General features: G+C 34.0%; 1 protein-coding gene across 1 annotated transcript in view; it reads left to right on the forward strand.

Annotated features, from left to right (window-relative positions):
- Nucleotides 1-20691, forward strand: part of LOC138318595 (inositol-tetrakisphosphate 1-kinase-like) — a 35328-nt gene that overhangs the window by 2015 nt on the left and 12622 nt on the right. The window contains exons 2-4 of the mRNA XM_069261098.1: nt 1238-1262; nt 8190-8315; nt 15144-15261. Of these exons, the coding sequence (XP_069117199.1) occupies nt 1238-1262; nt 8190-8315; nt 15144-15261 (269 nt within the window). The remainder of the gene's footprint in view (nt 1-1237; nt 1263-8189; nt 8316-15143; nt 15262-20691) is intronic.

Raw genomic sequence — 20691 nt, forward strand, 5'->3', positions numbered from 1 at the left:
GATATCAGGGGTCAGTCACTTCAAGGGCATTTACATATAGTTTTATGATAAATAGTATCATCACAGAAAAGTAGTAAATATTAATAGTATCTAAAGATCACATTTACAAGATCATAAGCAAAATGTTATCTCTACATGCATAGGGTCGTCATCATACTGATACTGAAACAGTACAATTTTATAGTGACATTACTTTCAAATGTAATCTTGACATCCATAATGTTGTGTCATCACACCAAAATATGACTTGGTCATTATTGCCTGTGTCAAATACCAAACGCTGTTATATATATATCTTATTAATAGAATTCAGTGAAATCATAGCAATACTTTTAGGTATAAATATTTTTATTTAGATATATTTCGCTGTTATGGCCTAGTTTTACACTGGACAATGTCACGGTCCTTGTTTATACCAGTAACCAGGCTGTTTATCGTAGATTTGTTATGGTTATTGCTGTTACATGTACTCTGTCATGTGCCAAAACTATAATCAGCTTTTATAGTCTTAGCCATCGCACAATCTCCGACAATATTAGACATTTAACTGACTTATATATATACGACTGTTATTGAAGGAGTATAAGGTAATCTAGGTTAATTGTCAGCTACATATTAATCTACCTGACTGTCAAGAATATTGTGTGAGTGTGTATGTTAAAGTGTGGGGGGTTAAGGGGATGGGGGGACACAATATCGTTCCAGTATTAAATGGGACTTTGAAGGAATCATAAAGCTTTAATAAGTTATGTTTATTTTCCTCAATTGTTTGAACTCAAAGACTAAAAAGTGTCAAGATTTATAGATGTTCATAAATTAATTAAAAAAAGTCATGATATGTTTATTGAATTCCATGTATATATATCCTTTCACAATTTAACTACAAGTAATTATCTCTAGTACAAGAAAATTATCAAGAATACCAATAATATTGATGCCTTTACAGTTTTCATTGTTTGAAACTGTGGGTCCTGGAATGCTTGAAAGTACACTAGCTAGCTCAAGAAATTTTAGAAACAAGATTCATCTGAAAAGACTTTATTAATTATTGGTACCGCTTTAACTGCTAGAACTATTTAAGATACTACACTTAACTCAAAATCTTTTTTTCCAGCTAACTGCTCTCTTTAAAACTATCAGTTCATTCTAAACTAACACTTATCTTAAAATTTATGATGTATATAATGTTTTTCCTTGTAATTTATGATGTATATAATGTTTTTCCTTGTCATTTCAGAAATGCTGGCATTGAACTGATAAAGGTAAGCAGAGTACTGTACATTTAGTTTTAATGAATCTACATGAATGTATGTTACTTATGTGACATAATTATATACCTGTGTATTTAACTGTATTATGTATATATATCGGTAAATAAACGTCAAGAAAAGGTACATTTTGCATGTTTCTTGTACAGTACCTTATTGTACAATAAAAATTGCAAGTGAAGACTATGCTGTAATGAAGAATGTCACCATCTTAAGGAAAACATATCAGTGATTATTTAGAATATAACTATTTAGTTTGAAGATGCTCCACCGCTGACAAATGGTATTTTTTCACTATAAAAAACAGGAGCAGACGATTTAGTATTTTTCTTCAGTTACAAAAGTTACTTACTTTACACCATTACCACCATTGAAAAGTTTGTGCTTCTAATTTTACTTCAAGTTAAAAATATGAAAAATAATTATTGCATCCCGAAAAAATTCTGTGACACTATATCCTATATGGAATGAAGTACCGGTACTAATTGCGCATGCACCAAAGGCAAAATAAATTATATTTATTATTTTTTTGTGTTAATTAGGCATACATAAATACGATTAAACACTAATTATTGTTCAAATGATTAATATTATTTATTCTCTGTCGGCGGTGGAGCATCTTTAACAAAAAGAGTGTTTATGATGTCTATTTAAAGGAACAGGTTGACAAAAATTTGATTACGTAGGAGTGAAATAAATATCCTCTACATAGACTTAGTAAGGTAAGGACATAATAATATATGTACATGTAAACAAAACATGGCCTAAATAACATATGCATCTTGTTTATGATTTAAGTTGGTACATTACATGAAGGTTGTTTTATATCACTTACTAGGGTTGTTAACTCACCGTATCCACATAAAAATAGGGTGATACTTAACTTGAATATTATTCTATACAACTCAATCTGAATGATATGTCATTATGGGATTATGGGAACACAAACTATCTGAAAAAGGAAATGTTCTAGATTTATTTCATAATCTGGAACTTTGTTTGGTATACATACAATGAGTCTGTATAATGAATGATACTCTGTGAATAGGTCCATATATAGCCTCGGGCATGTTGTCTTAGAATGGACTGCAGACAGTGGTATCTCTATTGATTTGTGTTACACAGTCATGGTCATAACAATATAAAAGCTCTAACCACATGTAAACAAATTGACCAGGGGTCAGCATTAGATAACAATAATGTGTGTACACATATAGGAATATGTGACTAATATAGGATTATGATATATTGATTCATTTCTTGTTTGCATTGTTTATCGTTCTAAACAGTTGGGATATTTTGAGGCTCTGTAGTAACATACCGACTCCTACTCACTGGTATAGTATCCTTGCCAGTAAACCTGTTAATGAGGATTTTCTACCAAACTTTCATTCTTATGACACTGAAGTGTTGACATGCAGTGGTTTTTGAGCTACCCATTAGAGCCCTAGCGTGTTTATCGGAGGACACCACAGTGTCAGACCAGTTGAAATCTGGCTGTTTTCCGTTGTTTCTGGATACCTAGTGACATTTATACGGCATGATATATATTGTATCATATACCAAATTAAAGATAAATTATCTGGCTGTCGATTGAAAGTATTCCTATTGTCATATCCTATACGCTTGGTTAATAATTATAATTTTTCTGAAATTAGGTAGTGTCATATGGCCGGCCGAGTTATAGACCTTGACCCAGTATTATACTAATACTTATATTAGAAACGAACACCTGTGGTAAAATAGAGATATCATTTTCCTAGCAACCACAGGATATCCCTGTGAAGTATGGGAGAAATTATATTCCCTCTCAGTGACCGAGTGGTTCAAATGTCCTGACATATGACCATAAGCTCTCCACTTATGGTTCACGATCGGGAGTTTGAATCTGATGTGGGGCAGTTGTCAGGTACTGACCACTGGTTGGGGATTTTTCTTTGATTGCTCCGGGTTTCCCCACTGTGTAAACCCGACACATTCTTAAAATGACCCTAGACTGTTTATTTGAAAAAAAAAATTGAAAAGATGTTACAACATATTATCACTAGCCCATCGTGGCCAAACGATAAAGGTGGTACTTTAACAACAAATTATACTCTTAATAGCTGTCGATTATTTTGTATTAGAGAAAAATACTCTTTCATGTGTGGATATGAAGGATAGAGTTATTCTACTCGAAGGTCATCAATTTTGTAAGGGCTTGTCTGTACAACATATTGTGATCCAGAGGGTAGAATATCCTTATCCTTCATATTCACACATAAAAGAGTATTTTTCCCTCATACCTCAACGTTTTATTACAATTTTAGATTTTACACTGTTCTCATTCTTTATAGTAAAACTAGCATAGTTAATGAAAATAAGGTTAAAATTCACAGAGAAGCTAATAAATTTTGTTTATGCAGTGACATCAACAAGTTGTGTACTGCATGGGTAGCCATATGCATGTAATACAGCCTCCGGTGACATGAATGTTACAATAATTGCATTGGATAAACCAGTATTGCACTGGATATGAGAGAAATATAAATTATATAACAGCTTGTGACAACTATCCATTGGACTTTTCCTTTGAAAATAAAGTTAATCAGTGATTACTGTGTGGAGCAAAATAAAAAGAAGAAGAGAACATAGATCATCCGTTATCTAATGTATGAATAATACTCCCACACACGTTTCCCTGAGAACTGAGTTGAAGTCATCATATGACAACTGCCCACCTTTTAAACCCTGAACTTACAACTCACTGATGGAGGACTCTAGGTCTAGCTGTAAGGATCTGAACTTCTATATATGTATAATAATATTGGTCATTGTAGCAGATTCAGAAGGCTAGTGGTTTAGGATGTCATACATCTGAACTACCCATATATTGTTCATTCTGGTAGTGGCGGAAGGCTAGTGGTAGAATGTCAAACATCTGAACTACATGTATCTGTCCTGGTGGGTCGGAAGGCTAGTGCACGTGGTAGAATGTCATACATCTGAGCTACATATATATTGGTCATTCTGGTACTGGCAGAGTGCTAGTGGTAGAATGACAAACATCTGAACTACATGTATTGGTCCATCTGACAGGTTGGAAGGCTAGTTGTAGAATGTCAGACATCCGATGTACATGTATTGGTCATTCTGGCGGGTCGGAAGGCTATTTGTAGAATGTCAGACACCTTAACTATTTGGTCACTTTTGGCACTGTGACACACTAATTATATATAATGAAGGACTATATTTATAGAATTTCAGGCGTCTTAACCACAAGACCAAGGAGTTGAGGTCTGATGTTAGAATACCCAACACAATGATATGGCATTTAGCTGTTGTGACTGCTGTACTGTGTCCACTCAGGTAGCTGTTGTGACTGCTGTACTGTGCCCCCTCGGGTAGCTGTGTGACTGCTGTACTGTGCCCCCTCGGGTAGCTGTTGTGACTGCTGTACTGTGCCCCCTCGGGTAGTGACTGCTGTTGTGACTGCTGTACTGTGCTCCCTCGGGTAGTTTTGACTGCTGTACTGTGCCCCTCGGATAGCTGTGTGACTGCTGTACTGTGCCCCCTCAAGTAGTTTTGACTGCTGTACTGTGCCCCCTCGGGTAGCTGTGTGACTGCTGTACTGTGCCCCCTCGGGTAGCTGTTGTGACTGCAATAAGAGGATGCATATATGTATCTGAAACTATAGTCCTTAAGTGCTGCAGTCATTGGAATAAAATGAATAGTGCATTCTATAATACATGTATCACATAAACTTATGTTCAAACATTAACTCTTCATTGTTAAACAACAAAGGGCAGAATGTACTTTTGTCTTGTTCATCACAGTGATGTAACAGCTAAAGGTTGACAATTCCGATTGTCATCAGGGATCTTCCTACTAGATATTTCAGGAGTCTATACCTTCTGAATTAGGAAAATACATGTACTGCATTTTCTCTTCCTTGAAAAAAGATGTATTTTCTAGAGATTTTTTTCCTCTTTTGGGGAAAATATTCACATGAAAATGGAAAAATACAGCAAAATATCTCTAAGCTAAGGATCATTTATAAGTCTATATAATTACTTGACTCTCTTTGCACCTGAAAAAGTCACTGATCATTAACTCCTACGCCAGTACGTATACATGTGTCTGTTCAGGACATCACTATGTTAGAATCCTAGGAAGAAGATCACTACTTAATTTAGCACATGATTGAGTAAATCCATTTTGGTGGGGTTACAAGTACGTTTGATTTGTGTGGGAAGTACAGGGTTATTTGATCACTTCAGATTACATAGACTAGGGTTCAGCATTGTATGATTATATATATTGATAGCACGTTCATGGGTGAATCGTCAAGGTGGTTAGAACAGGACTTAGGTTTTCTTACATTATTTCTGTAAGAGATATTTAACATAACTAGGGCATTTTGTCTGAAGTATAAGTTGGAATATTCCTCTAGTGATATATACCACCAGTAAAGTAAGATTTGGTTCCAAGAAAAATTATTTAATGTTAAAATATAGAATGACGCCATGTCTTAAATATCTAAATTGAACTAATTGGCATGCTATGTAATGACTTTAGCAAGTTATACCCATTGAAGATAAAAGTAGCCAATGTGTTTAATCATGTGCTGGAATAATATTGATAAATCTCTATAGAATTGGATATGGTATCTCAAGGCCAAGCATATTGATATCTGTTTAGAATAATTATGGTTTCATAATAGTATGAGTATCAAATTTGTTTAAATGCTGTATACACTTAACAGTACTATTGTAAAAAGTAACTTTTTTATACAAAGTAAAGACATATTTTTGATGATCATCAACACTATGATCGTCACCACTGTCATGGTGTCGTTCGACAGGCATCACTCCTAAAGCTTATGACAGTGTTCCTAAGATTTCTGATGGGATTCATTTGATCAGAAATTGAAGAGTTAGTTATGTCAAATATAGTTAAGTTGATCAATAGGTAAATAGAGATGTTTCATCAGTACCTTTTTTAATTGATATTCAGTAACTGTAAGCTGTACTGCAATACTGATATTCTACACATATAATAATGTTACAAATATCTAAACAGGGGCTTGAGTAAGACTTTGGCTGGATTGACCCAGCATGTGGTCTGACAGATGAAAAATAGTACTTATCTGTTAAAAGCTTCATATTTATGAAATAGGTATCTCCACTACTGGGAAAGAAGCCAGGTTTCAGTAATTGTCAGATGATGTGTTAGCTTTAATAACTAAAATTTGAAAAGTGATATAGGATTTTTGACTGGAAAATGGTTTTACTGGAAATTCATCCTTTTCCATATCATTGCTTTCTTTTATAGAAATATATCTCATAAAGTTGAGCATTTTATATCTTAAAATCGTTTAAGGTGTGGTTGTATGATGAATGATGTATGATATGGCTATAAATAGCTGATGGCAGATATACGGTAGGTAAACTTTAGTAACTGGAGAACTTTATGGTGTCTAGTTTGACACAAAACTGTATTTGTACATTATAACCTCATACAGGCCCTTTTAGAATATGAATCAAGTCCCTCATATACCAACTCTTATAAGGAGACTTGCGTATATTCATATATAAAGTTATAGAAAAAATAATTGATCAATCAGAATTTAACTTTGACTAATAATCAGAATTTAGCTTTACTCATTTGATATATAATAACAGTGCTTTAGAGACCAGATTAATCTAATTTGTATGTTGGAGGGGGTGGTTGTATTGGCAGGGGAGGAAGGGATGGAGGACTGTGGGGTTGGGTTATGCTGTGAAGATCTACTTTAAACATCAGGAGGAGAATAATGGTCAGTCTACCAGTCTAGTCAGTGGTTGTGATAAGTGTTCCTTAAAAAGCCACCCAACCGGTACCCCTACCCCATTCTCTCAACTGGCTACCAATGCCAATGCAAGGTTATCTCCATCTTGAAAGTCTAAAATTTGATATCAGAAAGAAACTTCTTTGTAGCTTCTCATACATATTATACATTTTTATTTTACACAAGAAAATCTCCATAGGTTGAAAGGTTTATAAAAAGTGTTAAATGTTCTTCTTGTTCAAAAATTACTATTTGCTATACCTTAAGAAATCTGTCCTATATGTAGCCAGGCTACTAATTATGTTAAATACAACACTCTCAGTAGAGAGGTTTTGTCCGATTCACTCGATTAAATACTGTACCTAAGTTTAAGCTAATCTGATTAATAATTAGGGCTTAGTAGTTAACACCTTGATAATGTAAACATTTTAAATCTTTTCTAAAATTAAATCAAATCTTGACCTTTCCCTACCTTGACTTTGATGAGCATAAAGATACTATATTACTATATAGCTGTTCATGAAATAATCATTTTTAAACACAGATGGTTAATATTCAATGGTGCATTTCATGTAAAATGTTGAATGAGAAATCTTATACGGTATACCATTTTGACTTTACTAGTATTAAAACCGTATTACAAAGAATTATTGTTTGATTGACAAAAAACTATTTGGTAATTAATACTATTTTGGCCACCTGAATCATCTGATGTCATGTCCAGGTCATGAAGAGAGCTTGATCAAACATGGAGGAGACACGTGTCACCTTACTTGGATACACACTCTCAGAATGTTTCATGGTCTTGTTATATATAATTATATTATCCTTTTTGGTGTTTTAAAAAGAATTCATATTTCAAGATCTGGCATAAAGAGTATTTCATAGAATTTTGAGAACATGAAAGATCTGAAAAAAAAGTAAATAAGTACTGGCTACATAGTTTTTGCAGATGACAAATGTAAACTTGTTTTAGGCAAAAGATGTGTTGATATTGGAAAGAGGATTATATTGTGTTAATCATGTACACCCAATTAAAAACAATGGAATATGAATTATTGTTATTGTTTGACAGTTGGATATATTTCGACCTTTGGAGAACCAGGGACCATTTGGATATATTTCGACCTTTGGAGAACCAGGGACCATTCGATCTGATTCTACACAAGTTTACAGGCCTCATGGTAAAGGCAGAGGAGGGCGACACAACATCACTCACAGCCTTACAAAATGTCAAGGTAAGGTCAAGGTCATACATATCCTGTTACTCTCCTCACTCTCTTCGGAATGTTGATCAAACTAGTCATGAACTTTGTCATTAATGCATAATATCAATGCCACTCCCTTGGCAAAATGTAGCATTATTAGCTTTAGGTCACTCTTAAAACACAATGTCAAGGTTATTCTCTTGTCAAAATAACTTGGTAAAGTCAAGGACACCAATGCCTTAAAATACAATTTCCAAGGTTAAAACCAAGGAAAAACAATGGTAATTAGGTCAAGGTCATACTTGCCACACATCAAGCTAATGCTACTCCCATGTCAAAATATAAGGGAAGGTGGCTGGTCTTCCACATTATGAAGGTTGTTAGTGGTCAAGGCTTCTATTCCTGTCTATAAAATTACAGACACACATACGTCTCATGTATGTATTATGTACATTTAATTTAGTCTTTCTAATTTATTTACAGTTGACTTTGCAGCTAAAATAAATATGAAGGATGTTCACATTTTATGCCCCCCCCCCCTAAATATAAAGAGTTGAGACACCTCAGATCTTATGGTGGAGAGAACATTTATGTCTTACAGACATTTTCAGTTTTCCTTTTGATGAAATAATAATCCATGCTCTTGGACTATGTGGCTTTACAATTTCATGTAAGGGCAGGTGTGTTGACTTCCATGTCTGATCGTATGAGATATGGGTTATCTAGTGTGTTTGTAAACGTTTATCAGTCAACGTTTCACTACAGTACAAGTTTGTTTACACTATGTCTGAAGGCCATTACCAATGATATATAGATTCAGTAAATATGTTCTATGTTAGTTTAATAAAATGGTCTGAAGTAAAGTATCCAGGGCCTCGACCCATAAACCCACCTGTAGCCACCCCAAACCCATTGGTGCTCCCACACAAATTGATAACATGTTGTTTAGTGCATTTATGTCTGCCATTATCTCGTTGGATGGTATAAAAATCATTAGTGATGAGATAGAGGCCTATCTGATATACCATAGTCATAGTTAGGTATATATATTTTTTTTCGTAATTTTTGTATACAAATGGGTTGGGCACAAGTTTGTCAACTAACTTGGTGTATTAATACAACAAAAATGCCTCTGTCAGCATTCAATTTAGACCCGACACTAAGTTGTTAATATATGCCACCAACATAAAGTTGCTGAATATCAAATATCCATTGTTTTTAAATTTCCAAAGTTATGAGACTTCTAAAGTGTTTTTTATGACTATGTACTGAGGCAAGTTCATAAGGTGAAATTCAAAATAAGTTCTTTTTAGTGACATCAATGTACCTGGACAAAATACTTACATGTATTTTGAAGAAGCTAATGTTAAGTTAGGATATTCATGCTTACTCAAAGTTATATATATATGGCTGTCAAATGAATAGAATTCTGATTTATGTGAAAGTGTAACATATGAACAGTTTTATCCACAGATGTTGTAGGAGATAAACTTTAACTATTTGACTGCTGCCAATTGAAATCTTTGTGACAGGTATATTTGATTGCACACCCTGGGCGGGGAGCAATAAAACACAGATTTAGGATGTTAAATTTAAGTTTTTTATTGAAAACTGCTTTCTACACTAGACATGGCTCATCTGCCTACATGAAGATTTATTTCTAGATGAAAGTGGATAAAATTTCAGTTTTCAGTTTAATAATCTTTTCTAAGGATATAACCTCTTTAGTTACCAGAAAGTAAAAATAAATCTCTAAAATGCATGTCTTCACTTGCTAAAAAGAGATACAGGATATCAAGGTTATACACTACATTAGTTAATATCTCTTGACTTACAATAAGGGGAGATAAATCTAAATAAGAATCAGACACACTGAGGGGAGATAAATCTAAATGAAAATTTCATGCCATAGGGAGATAACTACCTGAAATAAGCATAGACTCATTTACACTCTAAGGGGAGATACAGTGTTACTTTGTAGGTGTATCATTATAACATTACCTCATTAAGAGTTAATTACCAGTATTTAGTCTTAGAAGAGCTTTGCCTCAATAAGAATCTTTGTAGTGATTTTTTTGTGTCGCCTGCAATGCAGGGGCCACACTTAGGTATCACTATGTCAGCGTCGGCGTCCGGGAAACGGTTTCCAGGCGATAACTTAAGTATTTATTGTCCAATTTCAACTAAATTTGCAAGAGTTACGGGACTTTAAAATCATCAAAACAGAAAAATCCATGGTTTTTCGCTCGATAACTTAAATATTTATCGTCCAATTCCAACCAAATTTCATAAATTGTTTTATATCAATGAGTTCTCGGATGAGTTCGATAATGGTCAAAATCCGTCAATATTTGCAAGAGTTACGGAACTTTAAATTTTTTTATTTTTTTTTTATATATTTTTCTTTTTATTCAGGTTTGGTTTTTCATCATTGCAATTTACAAATTATCATAACTATCAACTTGTTAACTCTCACTCTTATATATACAAGAAATTCACTTACCCATCTGATTCACACAATTACATTAACAAGTAGGACCATATACCCAACTGTACAAACTCATGCATGCATGCACACCTACTTTCATACACCTGCAAGATGCTTTGTTATATAAATTTTATTCTTGTAAATCTATAAAAAAAAGGACCAAGAAAAATGCCATAGGGAGAATGTTCAGTAAATTGCAATGTTTTAGAATCGAAGGAAGAGAAATTAGATAAAGATCTTTAAGATTTAAGAAAATGAAGTAGAAAAAAAAAGGCAGAGAGGTTAGAAGAAGGGAAAGATAGTTGAAGACAAGATGGTAGCGACGAGAAACAAAAAATGGAAACTGAAGAACAGATTTCAATATCTAGTATAAATACTTCAGAACTTTATAATTGTCAAAACAGTAAATTCCATGGTTTCCTCTCGATAACTTTAATATTTATCGTCTGATTTCAACCAAATTTGGTATGTTGCTTTATATTAATGAGATCTTGGAAGAGTTCAATAATGGTCAAAATCTGTCAAGTTATTCAAGAGTTACGGGACTTTAAAATCATCAAAACAGAAAAATCCATGGTTTCCGCTCGATAACTTAAATATTTATTGTCTGATTTCAACCAAATTTAGTATGTTGCTTTATATTAATGAGATCTTAGATGGGTTCGATACTGGTCAAAATATGTCAATATTTGCAAGCGTTACGGGACCTTAAAATAGTCAAAACATGGCTTCTGCTTGAAAACATTAGTATTTATTGTCCGATTCCAACCAAATTTGGTATATTGCTTTATATCAATGAGATCTTAGATGGGTTTGATACTTTTCAAAATCCATCAATATTTGCAAGAGTTATGGAACTTGATTTCTTCACCAAAATTATTAACAATATTTTCAACTGTAAATAACTATTTTTTGTGATGGTGTGCAGGCGACACATCCACTTCCGTGGAATTCTTGTATATGCCAGATGGCTCTATTTTGTTGAATTAATTACGTCTTCCATAATCGAGTGAAAAATAGAGATAGTGAATACATATAGGCCAATGTACTAATGTTGAGCCATCATGAGATAAACTGTAAGGGTTATGAATATACCAGGTATTAAGTATATATTCTAGGTACTATATAGACCTTATCATGGGATACATTACTGTTCAGTAGCTATAGAGCTTGATATTAGGAGATTTTCTAAAGTACAACAAAAAATGTTTCCTCTGTGTACTGGAAATTGATTTATCACAGGTAAGGTTCTGGTTACCTGTAACGAAATCTCATTAGAGATCAAGGCTACAGGTGAGAAGATCAATTAATTGTTAGTGTGTTATAGATTCTGTTTCTGTTTGTACTGTATATCCCACCTTACGGCACCTCCATAGTGATTATGGCACACTAACCAAGATGGTGGTGGTTTCAGTATTATAACTGTACAAGAAATGAATAGTCTGACTCTTCATCTGTTGAAGTGACATATACATGGAATTAGATCAAAGAATTGTCTGTAAGCGAAATCAATTCTACTACCACACCATTGTGATATTGGGACATGACATGATAGGATGGCTTATCAATGTTACCTTACACTTATGCATTTAGCTACAATGTAACACTAGGAAATTTTCCAGGTCTTATACCTTAACATCCAAAATAAAGACTTTACCCTGAAAAATACAGTTGACATACAACAGATCTACTAAATTATACCATTCAAGCTCATCGTACTTGCCTTTCTAGGCCTAGTGAGGCACTATAATACCTTAACAACTAAGTTTTTTTTATAAAGAAAAGAATCATACAATGTGTAATTAGTCATTGTAATAAAAAAAATCTCCCCTTGGGGCCTCAATCAGTAGTATGCACCATAGAATGAAAAGCAGCTATCTATACCTGGATTACATAATTATATTCTGATATCATCTAACAATATGAACAGGCTATTTAGTATAAATACTGGTGAATGTAAAGGTTGAAGGACTGAAATAACACAAACTGAAAAAGGACAAACGTAAAACCTGTGCCGGGTGTGAAATGGCTGATAATGAGTGTGTGAAAAGTTGATTAAAATTACATGGCCAGTATTATTATTGGCACCTGCACATCATGAATGGATGAGATATTTCTTTTGAGTATAATTCTCTATTTATGTTTGACATTATTGAATTTCTTTTATATAAAAATAAGGTTGTTATCATGTGATCAAAATATCATTTATCTATTAGAACTTAGTGCATGCTTTTTCCTTAAGCAAATTATGTGCAGAGGGGCATAAATATGAGAAACGTATGGTATCCAGTTTGATTATGCAATGGTAATGAACATGTAATGTAATTAGTATGGAATAAGTATTCAGAATTTTCATAATTTTTTTTTTTGTATTTGAATTATACATTACTGGTATATGATATGTTGCACCTTCATTGGTTTTTGAAGTAAAGAGGAAATTCAGCCAATTTTGAGGATCATACATGGAGGATCATACATGGAGGATCATACATGATGTTGAAGTGTATCATTGAGAAAACAAAAAGTGCAATTTTAAGGAAATGTTTCACTTAAACAGACACTGAATGCACTCACATTAATAATTTAACTTCCTCATACCATTCCAATCACATTTAAAAAATAACAGTTTCTAGCAATTTAAAAAAAAAAAAATTAATAGATAATATTGCTATGGAGAAGTTTTAATCTTTTGAATGTTTCACTGTGGGGTGTGCAATTAGACAGTGAATAATTACCCAGTAATGTTGTGGCATGTATACATGTATATATGTAAACTGTCACATATGAAATTCCGTAAACATTTCTAAATACCACAAATATGAAAAGAATTTTCAGATGCATAATTAGCAATAAGCTAGGTATTCTTATTACTCATATAGCCGCTTCAGGTCTCAGTCTTCGAAGTATCTCCATTGAAATCATTTGGAAATATAACAGTAAGCATGCTTACTAAAATAGTTTTTAAGTTTTATTTCAACTATTTTAGTAAGCATGCTTTTCAAAACAAAGGGTTGTCATTTCCCTGCAAGATGAGTTGAACGAAGCATTAAATAGACTGCCAGTGTGCTGTACATGTTGTCTAAATAAGGAAATAAAGTCTACTGTACCACAATAAGCTTATCATAGCATCAATTAGGTATTGAGTTTTTACCGTGATGTATGGGATTTAGAATGTCGGCTAACAACCTACAAACAATGGATTGGACACTTCACTGACAATGTATAAATATAGCACATATTTTGTCTGTTTAACTAATTAAAAACTTTAGATATACAAAAATATATAAAACGTTGGCCACTCTCTTTACACTAAATTAACTAAAATATTAAGTCAAGCCTAAAGATTTTTTTATATATATTAAGGTTTTTTCAATTCTCTAGCTTGAAAAAATAAAGAAGTATCTTTCAAACTAACAATGCTTTGTGCTAGTTCAGATCTTAATTATGCCAGACTAACACCAGAACAATGAAGACAATGTGTTAATTTACATATCTGTGAAAATCTTTTCATGTGTTCCAACATTTATTGTTACATGCAATTGTTTTTTTAGTAAAAAAAAATATCAATTTCAATCAGAGTATCGAGATTGAATTTCATTTAGATGGTGGACTAGTCGACGTAAACAACTCTAAATCTTAAAGTTAAAAATTATGTTTTAACATACTCAAGTTTGACTTTAAAGTCTGGCATATTTCCATGTACAGAATTAAACAAATATACTCCGCAATGTTTGAGTTCAATACAGATTTTGAGGTAGGGTGTTTTGGTGGTTTGTAGATCGACATTACCGACTGGTATACAAAAAGGGCCACTGATATCCGACCGACCAAACTACTAGTTTATATACCTATAGTGTTATAAAGGGCTCCATGTAATGGCTATCTATTGTTCAACCTTTGGATAAATGACCTACATTTTGTATTTACAAGTTCATATGCTGATATTCCATGGATATATTGGAGGAAATCAAACTGTCTTAGACTTGGTATGATAAATGTACAGTCAATCTTGTGTATAAAGACAGTGGTGGTCAGGTCTATAGTGGTTCAGATGTCTCCACTTATTACCACCCTCAGTCTCTGGGTCACAAGTTTGATTTCCAACATGACCCTGGCTGTTAATAGGACGTTAAACAAATAAAATCAAACCAAACAATAAAGAGGAAAAATTACTCTTTATATAGCCCCCTCTCCCCCTCCCTTTAGCTACACACACAAATGGCAAGTTTAATGAAAATGGAGGGAAACAAACCAGTGTACAATCTACAAAAGTTGAGCCTTAATTTCTATACAGGACTCTAAAGGGACGTATTAAAAATGTCCTTTATTATCATGTCATCAATAATTGATTTTAATGATTGAATTTTCAGGACTACCTCAGGAGTCACCCGAACTGTTTATTGGTGGACACATTTGATTCTCTCAAGAATCTGATTGATAGGAATGAACAATATAAGACACTGCTGAGATGCCACCTTCTAGACTCAGGTAAATCTCCCCAGTATTGATCATCAGACTTCTGAAGAACAAGTTGTGAATTGGGTTTTGAGAGAGTGGACCCGCATTTGATTTGTGATGCTTTTACTTTTTGAACATTTTCCCTTTTTATGTTTTTCTAGAATGATTTTGTTTTTTAAGCTTATTCGTTTTTATTTATTTTATTTATGTTTCCATGAATTGCAGGTCATCAATGTCATGATATAATAATGAAAGTGTCATGATGTTATGATAAAAGTGTCATGATGTTATGATAAAAGTGTCATGATATTATGATAAAAGTGTCATGATGTTATGATAAAAGTGTCATGATATTATGATAAAAGTGTCATGATATTATGATGAAAGTGTCATGATATTATGATGAAAGTGTCATGATATTATGATAAAAAATGTCATGATATTATGATGAAAGTGTCATGTTACGATGAAAATATAGACTTACATATGACTCATTAAGTGTAAGAAGTGTCAAAAGGGCTAAATAAGAAAATAAAGGAAACTGGCAATGCAGAGGTAGAGGGCTTGTGATAATATGTTGGAGCATTTTAAGGACTCAGGGACTGCACCCCTGGTTATTAGACAATATTTCTAGAAAAAAAAAATCAATACTTGTGTCCTTAGAAGCATGTGCATGTTTCATGAGGTCTTTAGAAGTTTCAGATGAATGAAAGGCATAGGAACATGGGCGTTTTTTGGCTCAAATAATGTATGATTACATTGAGTCTGTCAAAAAGGATTGGAGCACCAACACAACCAGTTTTATAAGTACACTTTTTGTGTGAATGTTTACTTAACAGAAGACATTGATTTACCAAACTATCACCCATAGTCTAGTTAATCTTTAAATAACTTAAAAAACATGATAATGTCTACAATTTTTCAATTGTTTGCCCTTAATTAAAATGTTCCTTCTCTCCTTTGCCACAAAATCTCGAGCTCCTCCATTGAAATTTGAATGAACTAGATAAACTTCTACTTATAATGCCATTGCCTTGCCTCATCCCACCCCACACACAATAAAAACATCAGTTGTATATGATGATGAAGTGATGAAGTTGGGGATTGGTGGTAGATGATGAGGAGGCCTGTTACATGTAACACTCCATCAGCAGCAGCAGCAGCAACAGAGATAAGATATTACAAAGTATGCATGTCCAACTGTATCACACTATCAACACCTCCCCTAACATATCAGTAGGTCATTTTGACAGATAATCACACTGCCATTACAAACACTAACTGTGGTTATATAGACATACACTCCTCCTGTGTGTATTTTGCCTTCTGGGAAAATATACCATGCTAACAAACCATTGCATGTCGATGTCCTGCTCAGCAGAAAACGTACATCACTCAGCTAAGTAATTGAGTGTAGACGGATGCTGTTGTGGTGTGATTATTACATAAGCTCTTTCCCTTTAGGTCAGACACAGAAATATTTTAAGTAAAGTACCTGTCTTTCGTTAGGAGGACTTTTTTCAACATTTGTGGTGACTCTGGATTTCTGTCAGTCACAAACTTTGGCACCCTCTTGAATGATATTTATAGAATATAAAACATCATACTTGATTTCTTTTAAAAATGGAAACAAGATAAATATTTGGAAAGGTACAAGGAGGATTTCACACGAAAACATTTTTCAAGATAAAAATGAATTCGTGGGCATTGAATGGGCAAAATCAAATATTGCCTGCTAGCCTGTTTTATTCTCGTTGACTTGTTTAACTGTTAGTTTACACTGCAAGTCTGATTGATTTAAAAGGCTATAATCAATGCCCCAGTGCAAACCAAGCTATGTCAGGCTTGTAGGTTCAACTTCAGTGGTATCTCACACTACTTAAAATCATGTGATATTTGTACTTATATTGGCTTGTCTTGTGGAGCACATGGATAGGTTGGTAACATGACATGGAAGCTATCAGTTTTGTTTGTAGTGCTCAATACTCCTATGACCAATTACTGATTTTATCACCTAGTGTTGGAGGTTGTATACATTTGTATCAAATGACATATGTTAGGGACAAATGTGCTGTGTCAGCTGTTTTTCAGGACACACATACTTTCAGTAAAAGTTCGCCTAAAATACATTGTTTCATGAGATGCTCAAAATGAAATTAACAATTTACCCCTGCAAAAGGGCTTTGTCCTGAAATTTTCAGGAATACAATGTAAATTTTAGTGTCCTATGAGATCTATATTCACCCAATTGCAAGTATTATAAATGTACTGGAATGGAATATTGTCTATATCTACTCCAGTATTACAGTTACCAATGGGATACTGCCTATATCCACCCCAGTATTATAGCTACCAATGGCATACTGCCTATATCCATCCCAGTAGTATGATTATCAATGGAATACTGCCTATATCTGCCCCAGTATTATGATTACCAATGGAATACTGCCTGTATCCACCCCAGTATTATGGTTACCTATGGAATACTGCCTGTATTCACCCCAGTATTATGGTTACCAATGGAATACTGCCTATATCCATCCCAGTATTATGATTACCAATGGAATACTGCCTGTATCCACCCCAGTATTATGATTACCAATGGAATACTGCCTGTATCCACCCCAGTATTATGGTTACCTATGGAATACTGCCTATATCCACCCCAGTATTATGATTACCAATGGAATACTGCCTGTATCCACCCCAGTATTATGATTACCAATGGAATACTGCCTGTATCCACCCCAGTATTATGGTTACCAATGGAATACTGCCTATATCCACCCCAGTATTATGATTACCAATGGAATACTGCCTGTATCCACCCCAGTATTATGATTACCAATGGAATACTGCCTGTATCCACCCCAGTATTATGGTTACCAATGGAATACTGCCTGTATCCACCCCAGTATTATGTTACCAATGGAATACTGCCTATCCACCCAGTTATGGAATACTGCCTGTATCCACCCCAGTATTATGATTACCAATGGAATACTGCCTGTATCCACCCCAGTATTATGATTACCAATGGAATACTGCCTGTATTCACCCCAGTATTATGATTACCAATGGAATACTGCCTGTATTCACCCCAGTATTATGGTTACCAATGGAATACTGCCTATATCCACCTCAGTATTATGATTACCAATGGAATACTGCCTGTATTCACCCCAGTATTATGGTTACCAATGGAATACTGCCTATATCCACCCCAGTATTATGATTACCAATGGAATACTGTCTGTATTCACCCAAGTATTATGATTACCAATGGAATACTGCATTATCCACCCCAGTATTATGGTTACCAATGGAATACTGCCTGTATCCACCCCAGTATTATGGTTACCTATGGAATACTGCCTGTATTCACCCCAGTATTATGGTTACCAATGGAATACTGCCTGTATTCACCCCAGTATTATGATTACCAATGGAATACTGCCTGTATCCACCCCAGTATTATGATTACCAATGGAATACTGCCTGTATTCACCCCAGTATTATGGTTACCAATGGAATACTGCCTGTATTCACCCCAGTATTATGATTACCAATGGAATACTGCCTGTATCCACCCCAGTATTATGGTTACCTATGGAATACTGCCTGTATTCACCCCAGTATTATGGTTATCAATTAAATACTGCCTATATTCACCCCAGTATTATGATTACCAATGGAATACTGCCTGTATTCACCCCAGTATTATGATTACCAATGGAATACTGCCTGTATTCACCCCAGTATTATGATTACCAATGGAATACTGCCTGTATTCACCCCAGTATTATGGTTACCAATGGAATACTGCCTGTATCCACCCCAGTATTATGATTACCAATGGAATACTGCCTATATTCACCCCAGTATTATGGTTACCTATGGAATACTGCCTATATTCACCCCAGTATTATGATTACCAATGGAATACTGCCTGTATTCACCCCAGTATTATGGTTACCAATGGAATACTGCCTATATTCACCCCAGTATTATGGTTATCAATGGAATACTGCCTATATTCACCCCAGTATTATGATTACCAATGGAATACTGCCTATATTCACCCCAGTATTATGATTACCAATGGAATACTGCCTGTATTCACCCCAGTATTATGGTTACCTATGGAATACTGCCTATATTCACCCCAGTATTATGATTACCAATGGAATACTGCCTGTATTCACCCCAGTATTATGGTTACCTATGGAATACTGCCTATATTTACCCCAGTAGTATGATTATCAATGGAATACTGCCTATATTCACCCCAGTATTATGATTACCAATGGAATACTGCCTATGTCCACCCCAGTATTATGGTTACCAATGGAATACTGCCAGTATTCACCTTAGTATTATGATTACCAATGGAATACTGCCTATGTCCACCCCAGTATTATGGTTACCAATGGAATACTGCCTGTATTCACCCCAGCATTATGGTTACCAATGGAATACTGCCTGTATTCACCCCAGTAGTTACCTAGGAATGGTACCTTTTATATATTCATTTATCAAGAAACACAATCCATATTCACTAGACATGAAATAGGATTACTATGGCATGTTATCTATATGTTCTCTGAAGTATACTTGAGAATACATGGATTACATGCCATAGTAATCCTTGTGTTTTATGGCAGATGTTTTATTAGATGTTAATGTGTTGATGGCAGTTCCAAGCTATCTAGACTTAGAGTATTGAGGCAAGATAAACAATATACATGTATGTATAGATTTCTGATACATTCTTAGCCTAATTAACACATGAAATGTTTCAATTGTAGTGGGAAAATAATCAATAATGTCTTGGACATAGAAAAAGTGCTTTAAAACTAAACACAGCCTGGTCAGATATTAAAGCTCTGTTTCTCTATCAAATTTAGGATGTTGGTATGTAAAGACACAAAACAGTGATTTTCTGACATGTTCAAACAATCACTGAAAGCCGCTCCATAAAGGTCTTGTACTGCGACCAGAATCATTATTAATAATTGATATTTACCTATATGGTTGATTGGTTATGTTAGTGATCAGAAATTTTGTGCAGTGTTACTGTGTTTACATGTAATCAATTTCTCTGTTTACTTGTTTAGACAATCATACCATATTATGTTGTGTTATATAGCCTTAAGGTCTAATGAAGCTTGCTGACTTATTCATTAATTATTTTATACAAACCCTCTTTCATCAGTAAGGCTAAAGAATGTAGTGTTATTAATAACACCTAAATAGTTTTAAGATAGAAAGAAGTTGATCAAATAAAGAAAATCTAGAACAAAAATACACAATTACACAATATGTACTTTAATAAAATAGAAAGTTAAAGAAAATTAAAAAAAAAAAAAAAAAAAAAGATAAAAGTTCAATAAGAATGTGTATTGCAATATTTCTTGTTCAATAATACTACAGCAACCTTGATGGAAGGACAATAACTCT

The sequence above is a fragment of the Argopecten irradians genome, chromosome 3, assembly GCF_041381155.1.
Source record: "Argopecten irradians isolate NY chromosome 3, Ai_NY, whole genome shotgun sequence".
Taxonomy (NCBI): Eukaryota; Metazoa; Mollusca; class Bivalvia; order Pectinida; family Pectinidae; genus Argopecten; species Argopecten irradians.